Below are 22,081 nucleotides of genomic sequence, written 5' to 3'. Positions count from 1 at the left end.
TCAAAAAAATATCTCTACTTTGACCAAACATATAGAAAAAAGTATTAATATTCACAATGCCAAATCAATATTGCCACTATCACACACAACACGCATCGCAAGGAATTTGACGTCAGCGCTCAGACGCTCATCGACCAAAATTTGGGACGGCCCAAATATTACTATTATATATTGATATATCCATACATGCCATGCAACGGCAATCAATCACCCCGGCTGAAGGAGCATGTAGGTGGCAGGCGCTTTTCAGTTGCCATCATGCTTTCCCTGGCATATTGAAAAATCGATCGCCTCCCTTTTCATCTTGACCTTGTCGAAGGGGATGATGATTGAGATAGTAACAATCGTCTCGCAATTAACTATGGCGATAACCACCCGTGTGGCTGGTCGCGCGCCACACCGCCGTTGCGCAAATCCGGCGCCGATGCTGCTTAAGACACACACAATTGCTAGGAACCAAGGTGAAATCCCGTGCAAAATCCCGTGGCCGGAGTCAGCCTACCACGTGACGGCCGCGGCAAATCAGACGGTTCCAGCAGCTAAATTCTGCGAGACGAAAGCGCCGCGCGGCGCCACCATCCCCATCGTTCGTCCTCCAGAGAGCATTGCGAGAGAAGCCGCCCACGCTGATCGTTTTGGGTGGCTATATATCTGTCTGTCCCGGCGGCAAAGCTGGCGCCCCGAAAACACAGGCGGTCGCGGGCACGGCAACGTGCAGTCGCCTTCTTTTTGCCTTGTTTTTGTGCAGGAGGGCCGAGGAGGGGAAACGGCGGCCCAAGTAACGCCTCGCCTTCGTCGTCTGCCTCGCATTCCCATAGTCCTCAAAGCAGGCAAGCAGCCACCGGAGACGGCATCAAGTGGTTGCAGAAGGCAGGGCATAGCATGGGGGGCAGAAGGTGGCAGCTGGATGCTGCCGCTGTGATCTTCAGGCTCCTACTTCTACACGGCGCCTTCCTCTTCCAGTTGGCAAGTAAGCTCCCGCTCCCAGCGCCGTTCAGTAATTCGCTCAGTAGTTACTTAAGCTGTATGCGCATATGTTCAGCATATGCTTGCTCTTCTTGAGAACAATTTTCGCATTTTAGAACAAATTTTGCCAAAACAAGTAGTGCTATTTACACACTACACGTGGCAAGTCACTGAACCTTCTTCAGGTTAAGGAAATGGTGATGGCACAGCTATGCTAACCTAAAGTGGCTCGGATCTCGGATCTCATAACATCTTGCCTTTTTACTCATCAGATCAAATGAACTTTCCCCAACGGTAGAGAAATACAAGAAGGGGGGATAATTAGAGTTCCTCCTTCATCATATTTCCCGACGCCCAGATAGAGAAAGGAGTCACTTTTGGGTACGCTGTCAAAGACGATGCCCGATAAAAATCATGATCCCGACCGACCGTGGTGCAGAACGGAGCACGGCACCTTAACTGCACTACATTAGTAGTACTGCTGTATGCATCAGGGGAAGCTGATGTGCTGAAAGTAAGTGATAATGTGAGTAGCTCCTAAGCAACCTCACATGCACGTTGCGTTGGCTAGATTGGCACGACGTGACTTTGACCGCTGTCCGAACCGGTTGGTCATCATGGAATCTAGTGGTACAGGTATCAAATTATGAATACTTGCGTATCAACAAGGCACCTAACAACTGCATGCCTGAGTATTTGACAGATCATGGTGCCCAAACAGTCCAAGACTGTCAACGGTGTGTACCGTTGCTAGCTAGCATACGAATATTTGCATGCATGTGGCCCAACAATACAAAATTCTGATATAGTATGTATAGAATTACAGACATGCTCTGGCTCGTTTGCATGCCAAGAATTTGATGCATACACGTGCAGTTTTTTTATAGTTGTGACAGCATTTTTGCATCTGCTTGACATCAAACAGGCACATGTTATGCAAATATGCACGGAATTAACTTCATTTTATGCACTCTAATTCGCCACTTGCACTTGTTCGATGTACACAGCGTCGCAGTCGTTCATCGGAGTAAACTACGGGACGATCGCGGACAACCTGCCGCCCGCGGCGTCTACGGCCAGCCTGCTCACGTCGACGTCCATCGGCAAGCTCCGCCTCTACGAGCCCCAACCGGACCTCGTCGCCGCGCTCGCGGGGTCCAACATCTCCATCCTCCTCGGCGTCCCCAACTCCGACGTCCCGAGCCTCGCCGCCTCCCCGGCCGCCGCGGCGTCGTGGGCGGCCGCGAACATCCCGACCACGGTGTCCGTCTCCGCCATCTCCGTCGGCAACGAGCTGCTCAACTCCGGCGACCCCACGCTCGCGCCCCAGCTCCTCCCCGCCATGCAGAACCTCCTGGCCGCGCTCCCCGCCGGCTCGACCACCAAGGTTTCCACGGTGCACTCGATGGCGGTGCTGGCGGCGTCGGACCCGCCGTCCTCCGGCGCGTTCCACCCGGACCTCGCCGGGAGCCTGGACCCGGTGCTGGACTTCCTGCGGCAGAACGGCTCGCCGTTCATGATCAACCCGTACCCGTACTTCGCGTACGCGTCCGACACGCGGGACGAGACGCTGGCCTTCTGCCTGTTCCAGCCCAACCCGGGCCGCGTGGACGCCGCGTCGGGGCTGACCTACATGAACATGTTCGACGCGCAGCTCGACGCCGTCCGGGCGGCGCTGGACGGCAAGGGGTACGCGGGCGTGGACATCGTCATCGCCGAGACCGGGTGGCCGTACAGGGGGGACGCCGACGAGGCCGGCGCCACGCCAGACAACGCCAGGGCGTACAACGGCAACCTCGTGGCGCACCTCAGGTCGCAGGTGGGCACGCCGCGGACGCCCGGCAGGTCGGTGGACACGTACCTCTTCGCGCTCTACGACGAGGACCTCAAGCCCGGGCCCGTGTCGGAGCGGTCGTTCGGGCTGTACCAGGCCGACCTCACGGCCAACTACGACATCGGGCTCGCCAAAGGCAGCGCCAGCCCCAGCACGTCCGGCCAGATCGGCATCACCGCAGCTCCGGCGCAGGTGCTCGCTTCGGCCTAGCCTGCGGCTTTTGTTCAATGGAATGGACGGCGCTGACGCTCTTCGACTATTTTGCAGGGTGCGCCGCAGGCAACGAGGGGGGCGACGCCGGCGGGGTACTGTGTGACGACGGGCAGCGTGCCGGGGGGCACGCAGCAGGTGCAGCAGCAGAGCAGCTCGTGCTACGTCCCGGGAACAGCAGCATCGCCGAGAGCTGACGCCGGCGTGCCGCTTCTTGTCTTGTTTGGTGTTTTGCTGGGCCTGGCAATGGTGGCCGAAAGTAGATGATCGTTTTCTGAATGGAACTCGCATGACTTTTGGAACGCGACCGTTGTCTTTGTGCATAAGAATTCACCGGTCGAGGACAAAGAAAAATGGCCAAACTTGCACATGAACGATCGACGAACTAATCAGCCACCTTGCATCTCTCTACCCTTAGTTAGAAGTACAAAAAATACCCATGTTGTGCTTCATCTACAAAGCTCAAGCTACTACCTATGATTAGTGTATGAACAATTTGTCTAAGCAACCACCGTCGAATTTTCCTTGCGTGCTTCAGCAAAACGCAAAATGTCGCAGCCAGCAACAAGACGTTTTCTCCTTGGGTATGGCTGAGTGCTCCCTATGCAGGAGCTAGACGATCGTGCTGTTTTTGTAACCTATCTTATCGTGCAATTATGCGAACATTCTTCTGGGTCACTACTGAAAAATTCTGGCATCATCATGATTCAAGTTTGTTCCAGAGATACAAAGCTCTTCTGATGATTTGGTCTGCCGACGATCCTTCTGCATACGCCTCCAAAGCTCGCAACAGATTTATGAATTTGGCTCCATCATCCTGGAAAGCAGGATAGCAGCGTAAGCAGGAAGCACAAAATCAACAGAATCTAGTTGTATTAACGATATATGATGCCTATGGCTTGACTCGCCTTTGGCTTCTGGAATACGAGGTCGGGGGTCTTAAAAGGAACCATGTACGATGGAAGGTCACAACGTAATATGGCCTACAACAAGAGTAACCTCGATCAAAAGAGTTCAGTTGAGGGATGATCTCATCTCTTAGCAGGCTAATATACAAAAGATGGTGGAATTCGGTATTCATGAAAGATGGTTAGGAAGAAAAATTACCAGGCTTTTGCAGAGTAATGCCTGTTCCGATTGAGAGATCAAAGCCTGTAAAGGACCACAGTCAGCACAGCTTCTCAACCTTTTCCTTACGAGAAAAGTAGGGAAGAACTCTACTGGAATAAATTACTCGAGCATTTGGGAGACCATAAGTTGACATACTTTCCGGAGAAAATGCAATCAATAATCAAGAAGATGGTAACATATTAAAAAGTTCAGATGCCATTTTTGCATTGTTGCAGTCTGCAAGATTAGAATGGTCTGTTCTTACCTGTTTGATTCGCTGGTCCTCGACTTCATCCACTGATCTCAACAAGTTCTCCAACGAACCTATTCAAATTCCAACGAAAGGACAATTTTCAGTCAAGGTTTCGGATAATGCCGTTCCATACTTTCAAAAACTCAAAACATCAAATATATTGTAACAACATCACTCGTGAATTAGTAATGGAACATCAGTCATCTTTAACTCTGTGTACAAAACCTCCTTTCAAATTGTGTACCTAGCTCAATCAGTCAATAAACTAAAACAAACATTAAAGCAACAATCGTCCTCCAGTGATCGATAGTTTGATACATACTCCCTCCGTATCAAAATATAAGACGTTTTTTTACAGTCATGTTGTCAAAAAACGTCTTGTATTTTGATACAGAGGGAGTATCTAATAAGCACTCAGGAAAAAAAATAGTTTGATAAAAAATGAACATACCAAACTTAGTTATTAGTTTTACTGCATTAACATCTCCAATTCCTTCAACTCCTGAAAAAACAAAATGACCAGTCATACAATGTCACAGTCAGCAGGCCCCGTAATGAAAGATAGGTCATGAATTTAAATTGCATGAATGCATGGTCTTCTGTGTGTGTGTGTGTGTTGGGGGGGGGGGGGGGGGGGGGTCTCGGACGACTCACCAAAGCACGAAAGCCAGTTAGAAAATGGATTCCTATTTGAAGAGTGCCTAACCGCATGGATAAGCTCACATTAACCCGTCAATTTTGGATCACAAATGGTGCAGCTGCAAGGTAGAGGCAGAGCATGGAGCATCGTCGCAGCCATGGACTCCAATGTAGGGGGCACTTCTTGCTTTCTTTGGTTGCAAGGAGAAGGGTGACAACAACACAACAACGTGTCTCAGGCTAACTTGGCTACCAAAAGCAGCCACCTCACCCACAGGCCAAACAGTCCAGAAACCTTCTAACCCATGCAACACACTTAACCAACTGCCCAAATTAGGAAGTTTCTGCCTGTTTTTTCTCTCCGTACTCAAGTTTTTTATGCATTTGTAGGGTAGAAAGAGATCTACCATGCTTTCATATACAGTTGGGCCGGCTTGTCATGCCAACCCACCAGGAACAAGTTTTGTTGACGCCTAACTAAAGTGGTACAAGATACAACAGCAACAGAAGCAATACCTGGTATATTATCAGCTTTGTCGCCTGAAAGTGCAACAACATCAACAAACTGTGATGGCTTTAATGCTCCATATCTCTTCACGAAATCTTCGACTCCAAATGAAACCATCCTGTTTGTTCAGAAAAAATGCAACCTCCAGTATGTTAAAATCATGAAAATGAACTATTTAGACATTTCCGGCGACACTTTCAGAAGGTAAAAAACAATCACACTGACCCAGAACCACGTGGAGAAATCCTCAGCAAACGTAGAGAAGGTGATAAAATTTGGAAGAAATCTTTATCAGGGGAGACAACACGGACCTTCAAAAGAGGCCAGGCATATTGAAAAAGAAAGACGTTAGCAATAGATAACAACCAGAGTACACAAGATATCGAATCCATCAGACTTTAGCAATATCAAATTTATATCAGCTAATTTCACTTCTTGCACTGTCGGTACAAAACCAAGAAATGCTGAGATAGCCCTTAACTCCAGCCATTGTCTAGTTGTATCAAGTAAAAGTGGTAGGAACAATTGTTTATTATTCCATTGTTACCGGAAATCCAGTCAACATTCCAAAAAAGAATCCAGTGCATGTAAGATTCATGAAGAGAAATATGACAAAACAAAGTATTAGAGGAATGATTCATGACGAAGTATTTTTTACCTTGTAGCCTGCAGACACACTGTTGACAGCTAGTGTACCAATAGCATCATCAGCTTCGACACCTGGAACCTACATTGATAATTTTGACGATCCCATATATCAAAAGAAAACAAAAACATCTTCAAACCAAATATACAACTGCTACTTTTTACCTCGATTACTTTAATTGACATTGCTTTGATAGATGCCTTCAAGTATTGCATGCCCTGAACAATGGTGTCTGGTGTTGAGGTGCGATTGCTCTTATAAGCAGGATATAACATATGTCGAAAAGTCATTCCTAGGAGAACACAAGAAAGACCGTATCATGTTTCTATAGATCTAAATCAGTGGGAAATATTGGAGATAACTGTTAAGAACCAAAAAAAAAACATTGCAAACCAAAATTCAGTTAGTGTTATTTTAATAAATGCAGACCTATATATCAGTAGAGAAGAGAGCAAAATGGGAAAAAATGGACTAGAGTTGAATTGTTTCAGCCCAGAAGACTAGAATAAACAACACATGTCCAGATTTCAGAAGGACCCGCAGCAAATACAAATGAGCCAGAGTTTCCAAATGTACACACCACATGAAGTATAGAAATGAGGTTCTGTCATGTGTACTGGACTCTTCGGACAAATGTGCAGGATTTGTAAAGTGCATAAATAGGAAAAATACAGGAATAAAATTTCATGACATGATGGATCCTACAAAGATTGTGAACACAGCAATTAATAATAGAAGTTGTTTGGTGGCACCACAAGAAAAGCACTAGAGTTCTGAAGACACTGAGTGCATGTCATAGACACAAAGAAAAATTTCCAAGAGGGTCACTGCTTGTTAGCTATCATATAGAATTGGAGTGTAGAAAAGCAAATCCATAGTAATTTTTGAGGGCTCATTCCTTCAAACAAAATGGTGCTTTCTATGGATGTCCCACAAGATTCTTTCAATCCAACGGGGCAAAGAAAGGAGGATTAGACAGAGAACAAGAACACTCCCTTATAGAATGAAAAAACTGGCATTCATGAGATGAAGCCTTAAACATTGTATTCTACAAATCATATTTTATCACTCTTATTGTTTTACGCTTGTTTTGATCCAGGCCATCTTTTGCAAAAAAAAGAAAAAATTGGATCTGCCTAGAAAGTGAGATGCACCAAGATGAGGAAGCCTCAGATTACCATCTCCCATGATCCCCATTAAGTTCTTGAGTTTATCTTACTCTTACCTTTTGCCATGTGACATTCTTTGGATGGCATGGCTGTATAATGACCATATGGGACTCCTGAAAAGAAAAGTTTGGCCACTTATTTATAACTAAGAACTATAACGAGATGTGTCTGAATTCGCATAGCAAGGGTATTGGGGTTCTTTTCACAAACTATAGTAAACAAGGGGGGATGAAGAAATCCAAACAGAAAGACTAACCCTGCAAAGCCGCATAATATAGATATTAATTTGAAATTGCACCAAACATGTTAAGTTGAGTTACATAGACTAATATGGTAACAGTAAGTCGGTAATATTTGTTTGAATTTGCACCATTGCACACCCCCCCCCCCCCCCCCCCCCCCCGGGTGCAGAGATACAAATCATTCATGGATCGCCGATGTCAAAAGAAAGTGAGGAAAATAACACTTTGTTTGGTTCGAGAACTAAAAGAATAAACCAGATAAGAGTATTAAATCATGAGCACGAACAATCATCTATGGGAGAACGCTACATGTCAGGAAAGGTGAACTTGGAGAGGACATTACATGTCCAAATATAAATAGAAAGATGTTCAAATACAAATAGTAATTTAAGACAAATGCTTAAAGGAAACAAAATTTGGAGTTAATATTTTGTGTTGAAAACTATGCAAATTGACATTATATGAAGTGGATGTGCATTCAAGAATGATAGCAATGATTTGATTAAAGGAATTTTTCCAAGAGTAAAGATTAAAAAGAATGAGCTAGGGCAATTCTCCGAAGGAGACAGGCACAGAGCTCACCATCATGGTCAAACACCATCTGCAAATAAGTTTAAAGCAACATAAGTGGTCAGAAGGCTAAGAGGAAAACAAATAAAAGTAAAGAAAACACATAAAAAAACATTGTAAATTCTGTAATGATGTATCACAGCTCAGTATTTACAGCTTAGTTTGGAAAGTGCCAAATGATTATTAAAGGCCAAATGTTGAAATAATAAGTATATTACAAATGTGCAGGTTATCTACAGTTGGCCCCTAAATTTTTTATTCCATTGAGGATTAGACTAAGTATGTTAGACTAAACATGCGCACTTAAATTGATAAGCAGTTACCAATGAACAAAGCTCATGCATATAGATCACCAAGATGTAGTTTTTCAATGAAAATGCAAAAATAAATAAGCACTGCCAGTAGAATCCATGCAAGAACAAAATGACATACCGCAACATGAGACGGAAGGAACTCCAACATGTCAAGAAGCTGCAGAGAAAACTTGACAAATTACAAATCACAACAAAGGATCATGAACTTTATTAGTTAGGCAACTATTACAAAGGAAACAGTTCTACAATGTCAATGTAAAGTTTGGTACATGAAAAAGCATGGGGGCAAAAGGTTAATCCATCATTAATGATTGTACAGAGAGAGTATTGAATATTTTCTTCAAAGCCATAGTAAACAACATATTGACACATTCTCTATGGACCCAGAAGGGACTAATATCAACTGAGGATAAACTTTTGTAGTTAATAAACATCACAACTCTGAAATAGGCAGATATGTACAGAATATTGTCTTTTCCCAAAACTCGTCCCTATAATGGTAAAAAATGCCTACTGGAAAAAACTTGATAAGAAAAACATCCTATTATCTGTCACTATAGTTCATTAACTAAACGTCATATGAAGACAAGCATGGTGGAATAAATATTGCACTGACCATCCAGTACAATGTGCCATTGACCAAAAACATATCTTAAACTCCAAAAAGTTTCTCAACTTTCCTCACCTTCCATATTTTTTTCACTTCTCCCTGGTTCCTACTTGTTGGATTAGTAGTGCCCAGTGGATGGTGAGAAAATTGTTTATAAAGAGAGAAAAATACAATCATGGACCGTATTCACTACATGAATAAAAGTACAAATAAAGAAACAGAACTGCCCTAGAAGATTGTGTTTCACACAAACTCTACATGACACAACCCATAACTGCAACACCCGTTATATACAAATTTAAGTTTATTAACATTGAGGATCTCATTTCAAAGCTACAAATAAGTACTACTCACCAGTGACAGAGCTTTGAATATAGTTAAAACCCAATCCCCATTGCCATCAGCATGTTCCAACTGACCATGTTGCAGCTGTGCTACATCCATGGAAAAAGAATAGATGAGGTGTAGATTACAACACTGAAAACGAGCAATAGGAAAGAGTAAATTTCTCAAACAGGTTTAATGTATGACAAACTAAGATATTTAAGAACAAATTTGACAGATTGATCAGACTACTCTGTAGTTTTGTATTACAATTGGTCTCTAAATCTGTACTATGGACATTGGTTAGGAGTTTCTATCCAAGCATAGCACACAGTTCAACCAGATAGACGGATTAGAAGGTTGCACATTACAGGATAAACAATACAGCAGCTGGACAGCTAAACCGTCAGTCTCTGAAAACGATGCACATAGGGTGGGTAATGAAATAGAAAAAAGGTCCCATGTCATGTTGTTATGGACTCGAGATTGCATGTGTGGAAGCATGTAATATTTCTTTTGCCAGTGTCTATGATAACGACAGAATTCTGCTATACTTCAATTATCATATTAAAGTAGACCTAAGTCCAACAATTCCATGTCTAAGTTGAGTTCCAACATTTGCTTTGCCAGAACAAGTGCTGAATTAAATACATGTTACAAGACAACTTACCAAGCGTATGAAACGAAATGTCTTGAGGATCACAAAGAGGTGACTGTCACGACATTCCGTTTCTAGACATAAACTTACCGTAACAACTAGAAAAAAGGCAAAGCAAAATGACAAGATGTACCAATAATGAGTGCAAGAGGAAAACACTGACCTAATATCTTGTAGTAGGATCTGTACATCACTGAGGTTCCATCAACAAGCATGATTCTGCTCTTTGAAGGATCAGCAGGAGCGACATTCTCACCAGGATTCGTTAATATGGTCGATACACCTGAGGGCAAGCTGTCATCATACAACGGAATCCGGGGGGCGTGATCCACTGACGGTCCTTGAAAACTCTCGACTGAATCAGTGACTGGCAAGACTGACTGCCCCGAGAAACCCTAATGTGTCAGAGACAAAATAGGAGCAGTAATTGATTGGTATTCGCATTAGAAAACATTAAGGTCATGAACCACATGAATCACTCTCATTTTGAGTCGAAAAAGGGTTGAGCGATCCAACTTGCAATGCAACTACACGAAGGTGCTCCGCTGAACAAGAAGAAACTTTATCCAGAGGCAATGTGGTACAGGTAGCAATGAAATGGTCGCCGAAGCTTCGCCGATTTTACTAGGGCTAGTTAATGCGGCATTCCCCTATTTTTTTTCTCTCTCTACGGGCCCTCTCCAGCTCCAATCTGTCGAACCGTGCGAGGAGGAGGGCGTCGGGTACCAGAGAAGGGGGCGCAGAACACGTACCTTTCGGGAGACGGCGAGCGGCAACTGGAGGGGCCGCGCGGCGGCGCGGAAGAGGAGGCGCGGCACCGCGGCAGCACGGAAGCAGCAGCACGCCATCGACGGACCGGGTGCCCGCAGCGCTCCTGTCGCGGGCGGCGGGGGAGGACTGTGCCAGCCGGCGGGCCGTGGGCAAGGAGTTTTGGAGGCGGTTCCCCTTGGGCTGCACAACCACGGAAGTTGGAAGAGGAGCAAATGGCGTGGCGGCCGCCAAGACCGTGGGAATAGGCTTGGCTGTGTTGCTCCTAAATTTACCAGATATCACTGAAATATTTGCTTTCACAAATCCATTGTCGTCCAGCCCGGTTAGGATATCTGGCTTTCGCCCAGGCGACCCGGGTTCAAATCCCGGCAATGGAAACTTTTTTGCCTGTAGATTTTTTGCTCTCGGGCTCCATAAAGCCTGAATTTTCCAAAAATCAACTTTTTAAGTTCCTAAAAAAACTAACATAAATACACAAGCATTTATAGATGCATACTAGATGTGTGTGAAATTTCATGACAAAGTACATTTTGATGTGAGCTGTACAAAAAGAGAAAATCATGTACACTTTCATAGTGAAAAGTACATGTGCTAGCATAAAAAAGTATTTTTCACCATGAAACTTTACAGAGTAGTGTACATCCATATGTATTTGTGTGTTTTCTCTCAGAATTTTTTTTAACTTGTTTTTTTAAGTTTCCAAAGTAAAGGCTCCATGAGCTCGTGCTCCATTAGCAATTTCCGCGCAAGCATGCATAGCATTTGTGTATAGTGGTGAGAGATTCGACTAGCAGATTAGCCCACACATTTTACAGAAGCAAGCATGCATATCAATACACCATAACATATTTTATTTGAGACGAAAGCATGCTCAGAAATTAACTGTGCAGTGAACGGCTGAACGCAATGGGTACAAGATACACTTCTGACTTCTGAGCAGCAGTACGCAGGAAGCCAAGAGCATTCTGTAAACACCGACGCATCAACAGGTACAGTACAATTTTCTCACAAAACTGAAAACTATTTTCTTTCTGACATGATACTGAAGACTATTTACCGGCTCTACACAAGTTTCGGCAGGGGCAGAGGCCGCCATCCGTTTTACCCACTGGCAACAATCTCATGGATCTTGTCGCTGACTTCGGGGTCATCTGACCTTACCGCCAGCTTCATTGCCACTTCCTTGGGCCCGCTTAGTCCCAATGATAACCTGACAAGAACCTTGACGCCCCCTATATACACTCCAGAAAGCAGGCAAACATGCGATCTTGCATTGCTTGGTACAACCTCAGTGCCCTGCAAACACGAGTAACCATTGTAGTCAACTTTCAGTTTTTCAGAAGTTTTCGGGCGTTTAGTTCACAAACCCAAGATGACCCTACAAAGAAGTTTGGCCAATCTGAATAATCGTGCTTGCCCATGATTTCGCCAATGTTGGTTAGGGAATAAACTAGAGTGGGCAAAGGGGTGAGGGCATGCCAAAACATTGGCAACCATACTAAAAGATCATTTTTTCCATAACCAAAAAGATTAGTACGGCAGATTTTGGTCGTGAACAAAACATAAATGTAGCATATAGATTCCAATGTAGCATATTTAGTTTAATTGAATGTTGCATGCCACTGCCAAGTATGTCGATTAGTCAATTATTCTGTCCCGTCCCATCCCATAATGGTGGAAGAACAGGAACAGCAACATAAATATAGAATGCATAAGGCACCACACAATGTATGTAAATTCTTGGGTTCAGTTGTGATGATGCTTGAAGAAACAGCTAAGGATGAATAGGAAAACAGGCAAGTTATTTGACCAATATTAGTTTAAACTTTAAAGAACTGGAAGCTCACCTCACACGGTTGCATGCCAAGGATACTAGTGACAGCACTCACGGCCTCAGCCAAGCTCTCTCTAGCCCCGAGTCCATACTCATCCACACGCTCACTTTCTGGGTCCATATTCTCCCAGGCATTCCTAAAGTTAGAAACTGCGACCCTCAGCATATAATCAGCTGAAACAATTTCAAGGTCTTCTAGTTGGTATTCATCCTCCACACCATCTTCATCAGCTTCCCCTGAAGATGTGTCAACCTGACAACAATAAACAACATTAACTCAAAGAACAACAAAATAGTGCCTACCTTGGTTGAGGTTAAATTTCATTATGTTAATACTTCATTTATGGACAATGACTTATAACACTTGTAGGTTGCAAGTCCACAACACTTTATAATATAATAATTCCGAATTTATTTTAAAAACTTTGAAAAATGTCATTTCCATTGGCATTTTTCAAAGTCTGCAGTGACATTTTTAAAAGTTTGCAAAAATTGCAGTGGCATTTTTCAAAGTTTGGAAATTGCAGTGGCGTTTCTCGGAATCGCCAGAATTCGAGTGTCATTTATCCAATTAACCCTAAAAAGATTCCAGATGTATGAACAGATGAAGCAGGTTTCGCATGAAGATTCCAAAATTCCTAGAAGGTGAAACCACCATGCTACGTAGTACTTCAAAGAGAACAGAGTTTTTGCATAAGATTTTCCACATGACCGAGGCAGTAGGTACCAAAGGAATATTGATATAGAATGCTTAATTTAGTGGAACCTAGATAAACCATTACTCATACTTGAATCCAATAATACGAGAAACATTATTACACTTACCTCTTTAACAGTGAACTTCAATACATTTGAAAATTTCCCGATTGCAGGAACATGTTCTAGCTTTTCAAAAGCAACAAAAATTTGCCCAGGTGAATCATAAGGCAAGCTTTTAAGAGGCTTTGAACAAACTTCTGAAAACTCTTCAGCATCCGTGGCATCAACGTATACTGTAACCTGAAAGAAGCAACAGCCATTTATCAGAATTTCAGCATGAGTTGACAATTACGCCTCCAATAAAATGCTTAAAGCACCAGTGCTTACATCTTCTAGCAGTTGTTCAGGTATGGTGTTTGTACAGTTGTACTGCAATACAACATGGTTTTCGTAGATGTGCTTAACCACATTAACTGCATATTCAGTCTCTGCCTCTGTCAGCTCCACAGGTTCTGAGGACTGAGGGAATGAGAGAGATTTAGCATGCGAACTTGTCAAATATCACTAAAGTATTTACTGTACAAACCTTGAAGAGCCTTCCAAACCCAGAGAACTCAGCGATAGATGAAAGCATCTTCTGATAAGCATCAACAGCCGAAACAGGCGCAGGGGCGGGAGCACCAGCAGGTGGCTTCTTTCCAGGGGCCTTTTTATCATGAAGTGGCTGCGATCTGGCTTCTCTTGACACCAAGGAAATATCAAAGGGCTCCTCGGATGGTTCCTGTTATTCTTGAAGATGTGAGCATAGCATAGGATATGATTCACTTGAAACATGCTACATGGAATGCCCACTGTAAACATACATAGGTTCTTAGACTTGCTTCCAAGTTGGCAAGAGGCACATCAAAGGATCCAAATAGAAATTCCTTCACGTCCTTCTCAGAGTTACCTACAGCAACTTCACCATTCAGAGTTTGGAGGTAAAGTGTAGCACGGTCGCGGACCTACAATAGGAAAGACCAATTAGTGCTTATTAGCTTATTATTGCCCAGAATGCAACACGCCATTCTTAATGCTAGAGGTGGAGGCCAAGAAGAGGCAATCTGCTAGATAAGAATTGTAAACCTAATGAAAAATGTTGTTTTGTGGTTTGCATGTCACACACAAAGGAGATAACTAAAATCAAGTGAAAAAACAAAATTTACCTCATCATCAGTGTCAAACAGGCACCGGCGCAGGAGAACAAATATCCGAGGCTAAAAAAAGCCATAAATGAGTTAAGAATGGAAAGTGGTGAAAGAATGTAAAGAAAGGTTGAATGATTTTATCATACCTTCAATTCATCAACTAAGGCACCAAACTTTGCCAATGTACTGACAGCACTAGCACGAACAGTGGGATTTTCCAATATCACACGGTTGTAGATGTACCGTATGTATCTGCTTGGATCTGATGTTCTTGGCCCTTCATTTCCCAAAAAGTGCAATATCTGGTAACAAGAGAATAAAAGGATTAATTCTCTAGTTTGGGTGTTGAACTAACAGGAAATCCCTTTTTAAAAGAAATTCCAAATTCTAAAGTTTATCCAGAAAATTTGAACAGTTGTTAACGTGATGGTGAATGGGGAAATATCATGGATATGATTAAGCGATCGAACCTGTACTTAATGACATTCAGGCCCGTATGGTCGTATGGCTAATTGCCATAAATACAAAAATGTTAAACATGTGCATACAATTTCATCAAGTGCAACATGCAGTAAACAGGACTATCCAGGTACAGTACAACATTGTTTAACTGGTGTGACGAAGAACAGTTGACCTCAGTGAGTAAAAGTCCCTACTCTGAACAATAGAACCTATCCTAGGTAAGCGTCGGTAATCAAACATATTGCTCGATTGTTATTTACTTTCACTTAATGTGCTCTAGAGAATAACAGGTAGTGTGTTGTGGTACAAAGTGACATCATCATTTTTTACTCTTTAGCTGGATTTGCTGGAGAAATGATGTTCTAAATGGCGCCTGCTTAATTTCATGACGGTGCAACTTTAAAAGTTCTAGCTATAGATGTTGAAAATGTGCTGGATGCAGTATTTTTGGGGAGGATCAAACAATCAGTTCACAGGAAGCACCCTAATAACATGGGACTAACAAGTCTATCATGAGACACGAGCTTCTGATCCACAAACTCTATTCAAATTATAAGGCATAGCTTGAGTGGGGCAGTAAAAAGAAGTACCAGTTGGTGATACGGTGAGCTTGGAAGTTACTGAACCATTGCGTAATCATAAGTACTAGTAGAATAACAAATGTAAGTACCTGACTAGAAAGATATGTGAATTCACAGTCTTCAATGAATTCGCAAAGATGCAGAAGACCAATTTCTTTCGCGTCTGGTATCGCGCCGATCAGGGTAACTATAGAATCAACTATGGCCTTTTTATACTCAAAGCCCCCTTCTTCTCTCAAACTGTTACTTAAGAAAATCATCCTAGAGAAGAAAAAATAGTTAAAATATTGGACTATGAATGCAACTAAAAATAGTCAAAAGAAAAGACAGACATAAATGTTATATCAATGAATCAACACCAATTAATCTCTTACATACATTGAACGATACTTCAGTGGGAACTTCAGGCAAAGAGATCGTATAGCTTCAATGACAACTATCTTGAATTCATCTGATATGTCAGACATGAAACTGGTAATTTGTTTCATGAGGCGATCCACACTTGATTCATTGCCAGTTTTAAGAAGTGTAGTGATTGCCAGGGTCGCTATACTCCTGTTCTGGTCTGACATCAGACTCTCCAAGTCAACATTGCAGTTTGTCACTGCCAAAGGGCGTGTTATAGCAACCTGACAATAGGCAAATCAAGATATGGACAGAAGATAATATTAAAAATGTACAAGGACACATGACAACATGTCTGCATATAAGAGCTTGATAAACATGCATTAATTACCTTATTGAGTGTTCGGACAGCTGCAAATCGAAGCACGGGTTTGGATGAGCTCAAAAATAACTGTAACACGGTAATCGCTGGTGCTAATTCACGACTTGTCACATCCATCTCTGTTATTTTCCTCGCAGCCTCTAAAATCACCATTTCTGCTTTATGTCTGAGACATGATTCCAGATAATCAAAAAATGGGCGATCACCACTTTGGGTGTTGCTTGACTCACGTATTACCTACCAAATTGCAACTTCTTTTTTAGCATTTATTTACTTATTCTGCAAGAGTCCAGTACAAGTAAATATAGGTTACCTGGCTCGTGTAACGAATCAGAAGACATTGTGCAAGGGGTGAGCGCACTGACCCCCTAGTCAAACTAGAGACGAGCTTGCTAACAGCCAAACGATCATTCTGTCTGGTCTGCAAGTTGGGGAGAAAATTAACTGAATACCAAATGTCTCAGCAGAAACTATCATCCTACTATTTTTTTTACTCACTGACAATGCGGCTTACTAAGACATACAGTATCTAATTTCTACACCACTATACATTTTTGGAGATGTTAAAATGGAATAGAATGATGATTGCAATATTAGCACAGTATAAAGTCGTCACATGAGCAGAACATTGCTACAAAATATTCGGTTCCACAAAAGTCAAAAATACTACAGAACTGGACATAGTTAAAGCTGCTAGTCCCTCAAGCTTTTGTTTATCTATAACTTTCTGTTATGAATGGACCATTATCAGACAACTGATATGCATGCTGCTGGCATCAGCTGGTGCACAAGTTAGTGACCCATGACAAGCTGGTAAGCCAGATATGGCCTATTTGAACTTAGTAAAAAGTGTACTGCCCAGTATATGACCTGACCTGACAGTGTCCTGTACTGAAACTATAAGCTATCAAGTAAACCTGGATGCAGGGACTGGTAACCTACATTTCTAAGCACAGCAACTACAGCCAGCTTCCCTGATACACAGGTTCAAGTCAACAGTTACATGTCAACCCAATACTTAGCTCATATACAGTAAGGTAGGTCACTCTTCAGTTCCATCAAAAACGTAGAAGGACAAATATTAAACATATGAAACCATGTACAAATAAGCATTCTACCTATTGCACTGTTATAGTTCTATAGCTTGTCCTCCTATTCCCGAACACAATTTATACCTGATGAAGAAGAGCAAGGCCATGAAATTGCACAAGTGCAGCTCTTGATTGCACAGCTTCCTGCACTTCGTTGCTCCATCTTTTCACAATTTCTGGATTTGCCTGTACATAAAAATGTTTTTTGAAGTGCCTTCAAACAAGGAACAAGAAAATTGTATAGAACTAGTATATCAGTACCTGAAGCAGGTGGATACCACTAACAAGAGCAGCACTAGCAACCACAGGATTTTTGTCTACAATAGCTTGCTTCAAGTATCTCTCGATTTGAGTAAGGAGGTTGCCGTCTATTATTCTACAGAGAACTCTAATTGCATTGGCACGGTACATATCTGTCTTACTGTTCATATCTTTCATCAATGAGCTTGTGACTATGAAAACCTGTTGCAGATACAAAATTCAAACAACTAAGAATGGTAAAACATGAAATAAACAAAACCAAATTTGTGCATCAGAAACAGCATTCACCTCGTCTGATGATGGAGAAAGCTCTTTGATCATCAAATACACCAGCCTCCTGAGACCAGCATCATTGGACTGGAATAGCTTCGTAACTGCAAAGAAAACTTCTGTGGCCTCAACCTGCAACATAACATATCCAATTATCCATCAGAAATCACAACAAGATCAAAATCACAATGGCTCTTTTTAAAAAGGTATATTGCGACGGAATCGCTCTTTTGATCTCCCAGATTGATACCATGGCTTGCATCAGCGGATGTTAAATTTTTAAATCAATATATTAGTAACTAGCTCATGCATATGTTCACTTCCATACCTTTGTAAATGACTCTCCTTGATTAATTAAATATAATAGCTTGGTGATAACCTGCAAAATCCAAGACAAATATCAAGCAAACGGTCAAAGCACCCAAGAGAAGACGGGCAAATATATACAGCTCAATGTACTACCAAAAGGGTGTGAAATTTGAGTGACTGTAAGCAACACTTACTTGCGAGCATCGTCTGGCATCAAGCTGGGGGTCATGGAAAGCACGTGCCTCCTGCAGAACAGCCCCCTTCTCAATCCCGAAAAATGGTGAGTACTCGACTGCAAAAGCTTACACACGGTTAATAAACATGTCATAAGCTGAAAGCAGTTTGTTACACTGAGCGTGATCTAGGAGCATAAGAGATAGAACCCTTCCAACAGAAGATCAAACAGAAACTCAGGGTCAAAACCACTGTTCATTTCAAAGCCCCAAAAACTAAAGAGTTCTAAGAGAATCGTAACTTCACACATCCAGACACCTTTGACAAATATCACAGGATCTAATGCAAAACCATCTAAAGCTACAGTCCCTAAGCCCAACATCCGGAACAATCAGAAGTGCCTGTGTTTAAAAGGTCTAGGCTGGAATGGATAAAAAAAACTGAACACAATTTGATCGAAACATGATCATGAGTAGAAAATTTCATGGGCTAGAAACAGAGATATCTTGAACAAAGGAATTTGTTTGTTTTTCTGCAACAAGTAAAACCACATTGTGTTCTCAAGATTTTCAAGCGATAAACTGAATTGCTACAGCCAAAATGCATAAAAACTTATGATGCAAAATTTAAATTCGTATTTATTGATTGACTAGCACGGGCTTTGTGCTGGACAAATGTTTGAGTGGAGTCACATGATGCTCTGAGGAGGAAAAAGGGACAGCAAACATGCACTAAAGGTCCATTTAACACAGAACTACCTGACGATATATGACCAGAAACACAAGCAATTCACTGTTTTCACGTCCTGCCAGCTATAAAAATTGTCTACAGCACAGATAACCGATGTCCTTATAAATCACTAATCAGATATAAGCCCTAGTTGCAACATCAACCAACTGATTCATGCAGGAAACATAGAAACCAGTTGTATAGAAGATGGTATGCTCTGAAGCGAATGAAGACACATCTAACCAGCTCGTGAGATCATATCACCAAAAGCATGCATATCCTGTCAATCTAATTGGCCAAACAAAAATATTGTAAGCTAAGGAGCGCATCCACAAACAACGTTTGCGCAAACACAATGGTACGTGGCCGAACTGGTTCCGGCAGCAAGCGCCACCGGAATCTCAGTCAATCGCCAGAAATGGTCGCTGCTGCTAGTAGGAGCACGAACCAAAAGGCAAGGTACGCCGTAACCAACTGCCCTATGAGGTGCAATTGGTGCAGATCCACCTAAATCCGAGCTCTACAGCCCCAATTCTGAACTAAAATCCCGCAAACCACCGCCCCGAGGCCACATCTCCCACCAGCGGGGCGTCGTCAAACAAGGCCGCACGGCCAACGCCACCAACAGCAACATCGCGCGCGCGACACACTACACGAGATCCGCCGCGAGATCGCGCCAGATCCGGCATTCCCATGGGCCGTGGCGTCCCCTCCGGATCGCATCACGGGCTTCACAGCCGAGCCGAGGCAGCAGGCCAGGGTAGGCAGGGGAGCGCGAGGAGGAGGCGCTGGTGGGGTTTAGCGAGGGAGAAGGAGACTAACTGTCGGAGTCGTCGTCATCCTTCTTCATGTAGGGCTGCGCCATCTCCGGGTCGGTGAGGTCGCCGGCGAGGGAGCGAGGCATGCGACGCTTTGGTGGTGGAGCGGGGTGGCGGGTGGGCTTTGTGTCCTTGGGGCTTCGACCGGACGGAGCTTTTCTCGCCCGGATCCTACGCAAGCTCGGCCGTGCGGCGGTGGACTGGTGGTGGGCGCGGGACGGTGGGGTGGGGTGGTGGGGATCGGCCGATCGGGACTCCTGGGACGAGGCTCACGCTCTCTCTGGTCAGTGGTTTGTTACGCGCCCTTTTTGCACTTCGGTCCCTCTGTGTCGGGTGGCCGTGCTTTGTCAGATGTTGGACTCGAATTTCGTTACGAGGTCCAATCGCAGCACGGCCCAACTTTGCAGTGGAATTTTATAGAGAAATACATTTGGACAGAAAGATTTTCGTAGAATCCTAAAAAAAAAGATTTTCGTAGAAATACAGTAGAATTTTCGGTTCATATTTCTTTTACAAATGTCTTTTATTCAATAAAACGAGACCACTAAAAATCTATGAATTGCTTTTCTACACGTCAATCTTAATATGATACTCCCTCTGTCCGGGTTTATTGGGTCCCTTCGTATTTAGTGTCAAAGTTTGACATAGTTCAAAATAGCAAAACATAAGTTAGAAGATGCCACAAAAATTTTATTGTCCGATTCATATTTGAATGAAGTTTTCAGTGATTCTATTTTTACTACGTATACAATATATTTTGTTGGTCAAACCTTTAGTCAATGTTTTACCCAAAATACAATGGGGTCTAATAAACCCGGAAATGCTTAGCAAGAGATTAAACATCTTATAAATTTCAATCAAGTCTTCTCTTTTTCTTCAAAATGTTTGCACAAAAATTATGAAGCATGAAAAAACAAGTATGCAGAGTCATATGTTTTTGTCAATGCAGGGATTCAGAAAAAACAACATCCAACCTATAGTTATCTTTTATTTTTATAAGCATGCTTTCTAACAAGAATGTCTCAAGCAGTTGTCTGATAAAACGAATAATATGATAACAATGCACAAACATGGATATATGGAAACTTTTTTATCTTATTAATATGTTACAAAATACATAATTAATGCATCTTCTAGGAGTTTATCCTTTTTGCCTTTTACGCTGTGCTTACCAAGCATACAACTAGAGTGAATGTGTATAGGTTGATTCCCGGTGCATTTGCAAATATCCAATTAATTAAATATTTTTTGTGGGTGTAATTAATTAAATCAACTAGGTAAACCCTACGAAATACCTCCAAGCTCGAATCAAGTTCCATTGATATACGGTGAATATGTGTTTAGGCTTTGTCTGTGTTTCTTTTCGGTGTTTTAGCTTTGGTTTTGCTTGACAGGTTTGCCAGTCAATTGCTTCTCCTACTATGTTTTTCGGCGCGTGCTTGAGAAAAGGATTCTATAATAATGATCTATACAGTGCAAAATAATTTATCCACATCCGTAAAAAAATTATCCACATTAGAAAGAAATATTAAAGATTTGAATCGATTGCTCACCAGCGGGTAAGTGCGTCGCATGCTGCAACACGTCCGGCATAGAAGTGTCGTCTTCTTTTTTTTTAGAATCACCGGGGGGGAGCTCCCCCACCTGAATATATTACTCAAAGGACTGCCGTGGCAGTGAGTACAGAATTACATAGGCATGGTGCAACGTGCAGAGAGGTAGGAACGCCACGAGAAGACGTCCTCCTTGTCTTGTGAACTCACAAGACGATGTGACCAGAGGTCCAAAGCAGAAATAAGGTTCCTCAAGGTTATTACAAAGCTTTGGTCTATCGATCTAAAAACCATGTCATTACGTGTTGTCCAAGTCATCCAAAGCAAGGCCAGTAGGACCGAAGGCCATGCTGTGGTTGGGAGGTGAGGAGGGATAGGGACGTCCCACAGATCTGTGATGTCGCTGGAAGTTGGTAGGAGCCCCATGCGTTGCCAAATCCTATTGGCAAGAGGGCATGTGATGAAGAGGTGGTTGGAGTCTTCGGTTGTCGTAGCACATCGAGGGCATATGTCTGAGTCGATGATATGCTTGCGTGCAAGGTTAACTCTAGTGTTGAGCCGG

The 22,081-nt window shown here is 42.8% G+C and overlaps 3 protein-coding genes and 1 non-coding gene across 7 annotated transcripts; 2 read left to right on the top strand and 2 right to left on the bottom strand.

The window, feature by feature from the left end:
- The first annotated feature begins 458 nt into the window (after window positions 1-458).
- On the top strand, window positions 459-3,699 carry LOC109732955 (glucan endo-1,3-beta-glucosidase 7). The gene is made up of 3 exons (XM_020292168.4): window positions 459-970; window positions 1,974-2,992; window positions 3,068-3,699. Exons 1-3 carry the CDS (start codon window positions 883-885, stop codon window positions 3,275-3,277), a joined length of 1,317 nt encoding a protein of 438 aa, XP_020147757.1. The 5' UTR covers window positions 459-882; the 3' UTR covers window positions 3,278-3,699.
- On the bottom strand, window positions 3,390-11,244 carry LOC109732965 (uncharacterized). 4 transcript variants are annotated; one of them, XM_020292176.4, is made up of 15 exons: window positions 10,806-11,244; window positions 10,217-10,448; window positions 9,426-9,505; window positions 8,580-8,618; window positions 8,160-8,178; window positions 7,392-7,448; window positions 6,331-6,458; window positions 6,179-6,247; window positions 5,746-5,831; window positions 5,529-5,638; window positions 4,825-4,875; window positions 4,386-4,444; window positions 4,118-4,162; window positions 3,919-3,993; window positions 3,390-3,827 (listed from the first exon to the last, which is right to left on the bottom strand). In XM_020292176.4, exons 1-15 carry the CDS (start codon window positions 10,899-10,901, stop codon window positions 3,711-3,713), a joined length of 1,263 nt encoding a protein of 420 aa, XP_020147765.1. In that variant the 5' UTR covers window positions 10,902-11,244; the 3' UTR covers window positions 3,390-3,710. The 4 variants fall into 4 exon arrangements, with proteins under 4 accessions (XP_020147765.1, XP_020147770.1, XP_020147775.1 ...); XM_020292181.4 differs by having other exon boundaries at window positions 10,217-10,433; window positions 10,806-11,053; XM_020292186.4 differs by lacking the exon at window positions 7,392-7,448 and having other exon boundaries at window positions 10,806-11,055.
- Window positions 11,128-11,201, top strand: TRNAE-UUC (transfer RNA glutamic acid (anticodon UUC)). The gene has a single exon. It is a non-coding gene; the product is annotated as a tRNA-Glu (tRNA).
- Window positions 11,245-11,654: 410 nt separating the features above from the next.
- On the bottom strand, window positions 11,655-20,289 carry LOC109732944 (coatomer subunit gamma-1). The gene is made up of 18 exons (XM_020292160.4): window positions 19,971-20,289; window positions 18,440-18,537; window positions 18,265-18,315; window positions 17,955-18,068; window positions 17,667-17,867; window positions 17,490-17,591; window positions 16,628-16,735; window positions 16,324-16,551; window positions 15,966-16,216; window positions 15,677-15,848; window positions 14,691-14,846; window positions 14,563-14,613; window positions 14,221-14,361; window positions 13,944-14,138; window positions 13,745-13,876; window positions 13,484-13,657; window positions 12,672-12,911; window positions 11,655-12,120 (listed from the first exon to the last, which is right to left on the bottom strand). The coding sequence occupies exons 1-18, from the start codon at window positions 20,050-20,052 to the stop codon at window positions 11,926-11,928; spliced, it is 2,691 nt and encodes an 896-aa protein (XP_020147749.1). The 5' UTR covers window positions 20,053-20,289; the 3' UTR covers window positions 11,655-11,925.
- Window positions 20,290-22,081: the final 1,792 nt, after the last annotated feature.

The sequence above is a fragment of the Aegilops tauschii genome, chromosome 4, assembly GCF_002575655.3.
Source record: "Aegilops tauschii subsp. strangulata cultivar AL8/78 chromosome 4, Aet v6.0, whole genome shotgun sequence".
Classification (NCBI taxonomy): Eukaryota; Viridiplantae; Streptophyta; class Magnoliopsida; order Poales; family Poaceae; genus Aegilops; species Aegilops tauschii.
This window is presented reverse-complemented; position numbering and strand designations above follow the sequence as displayed.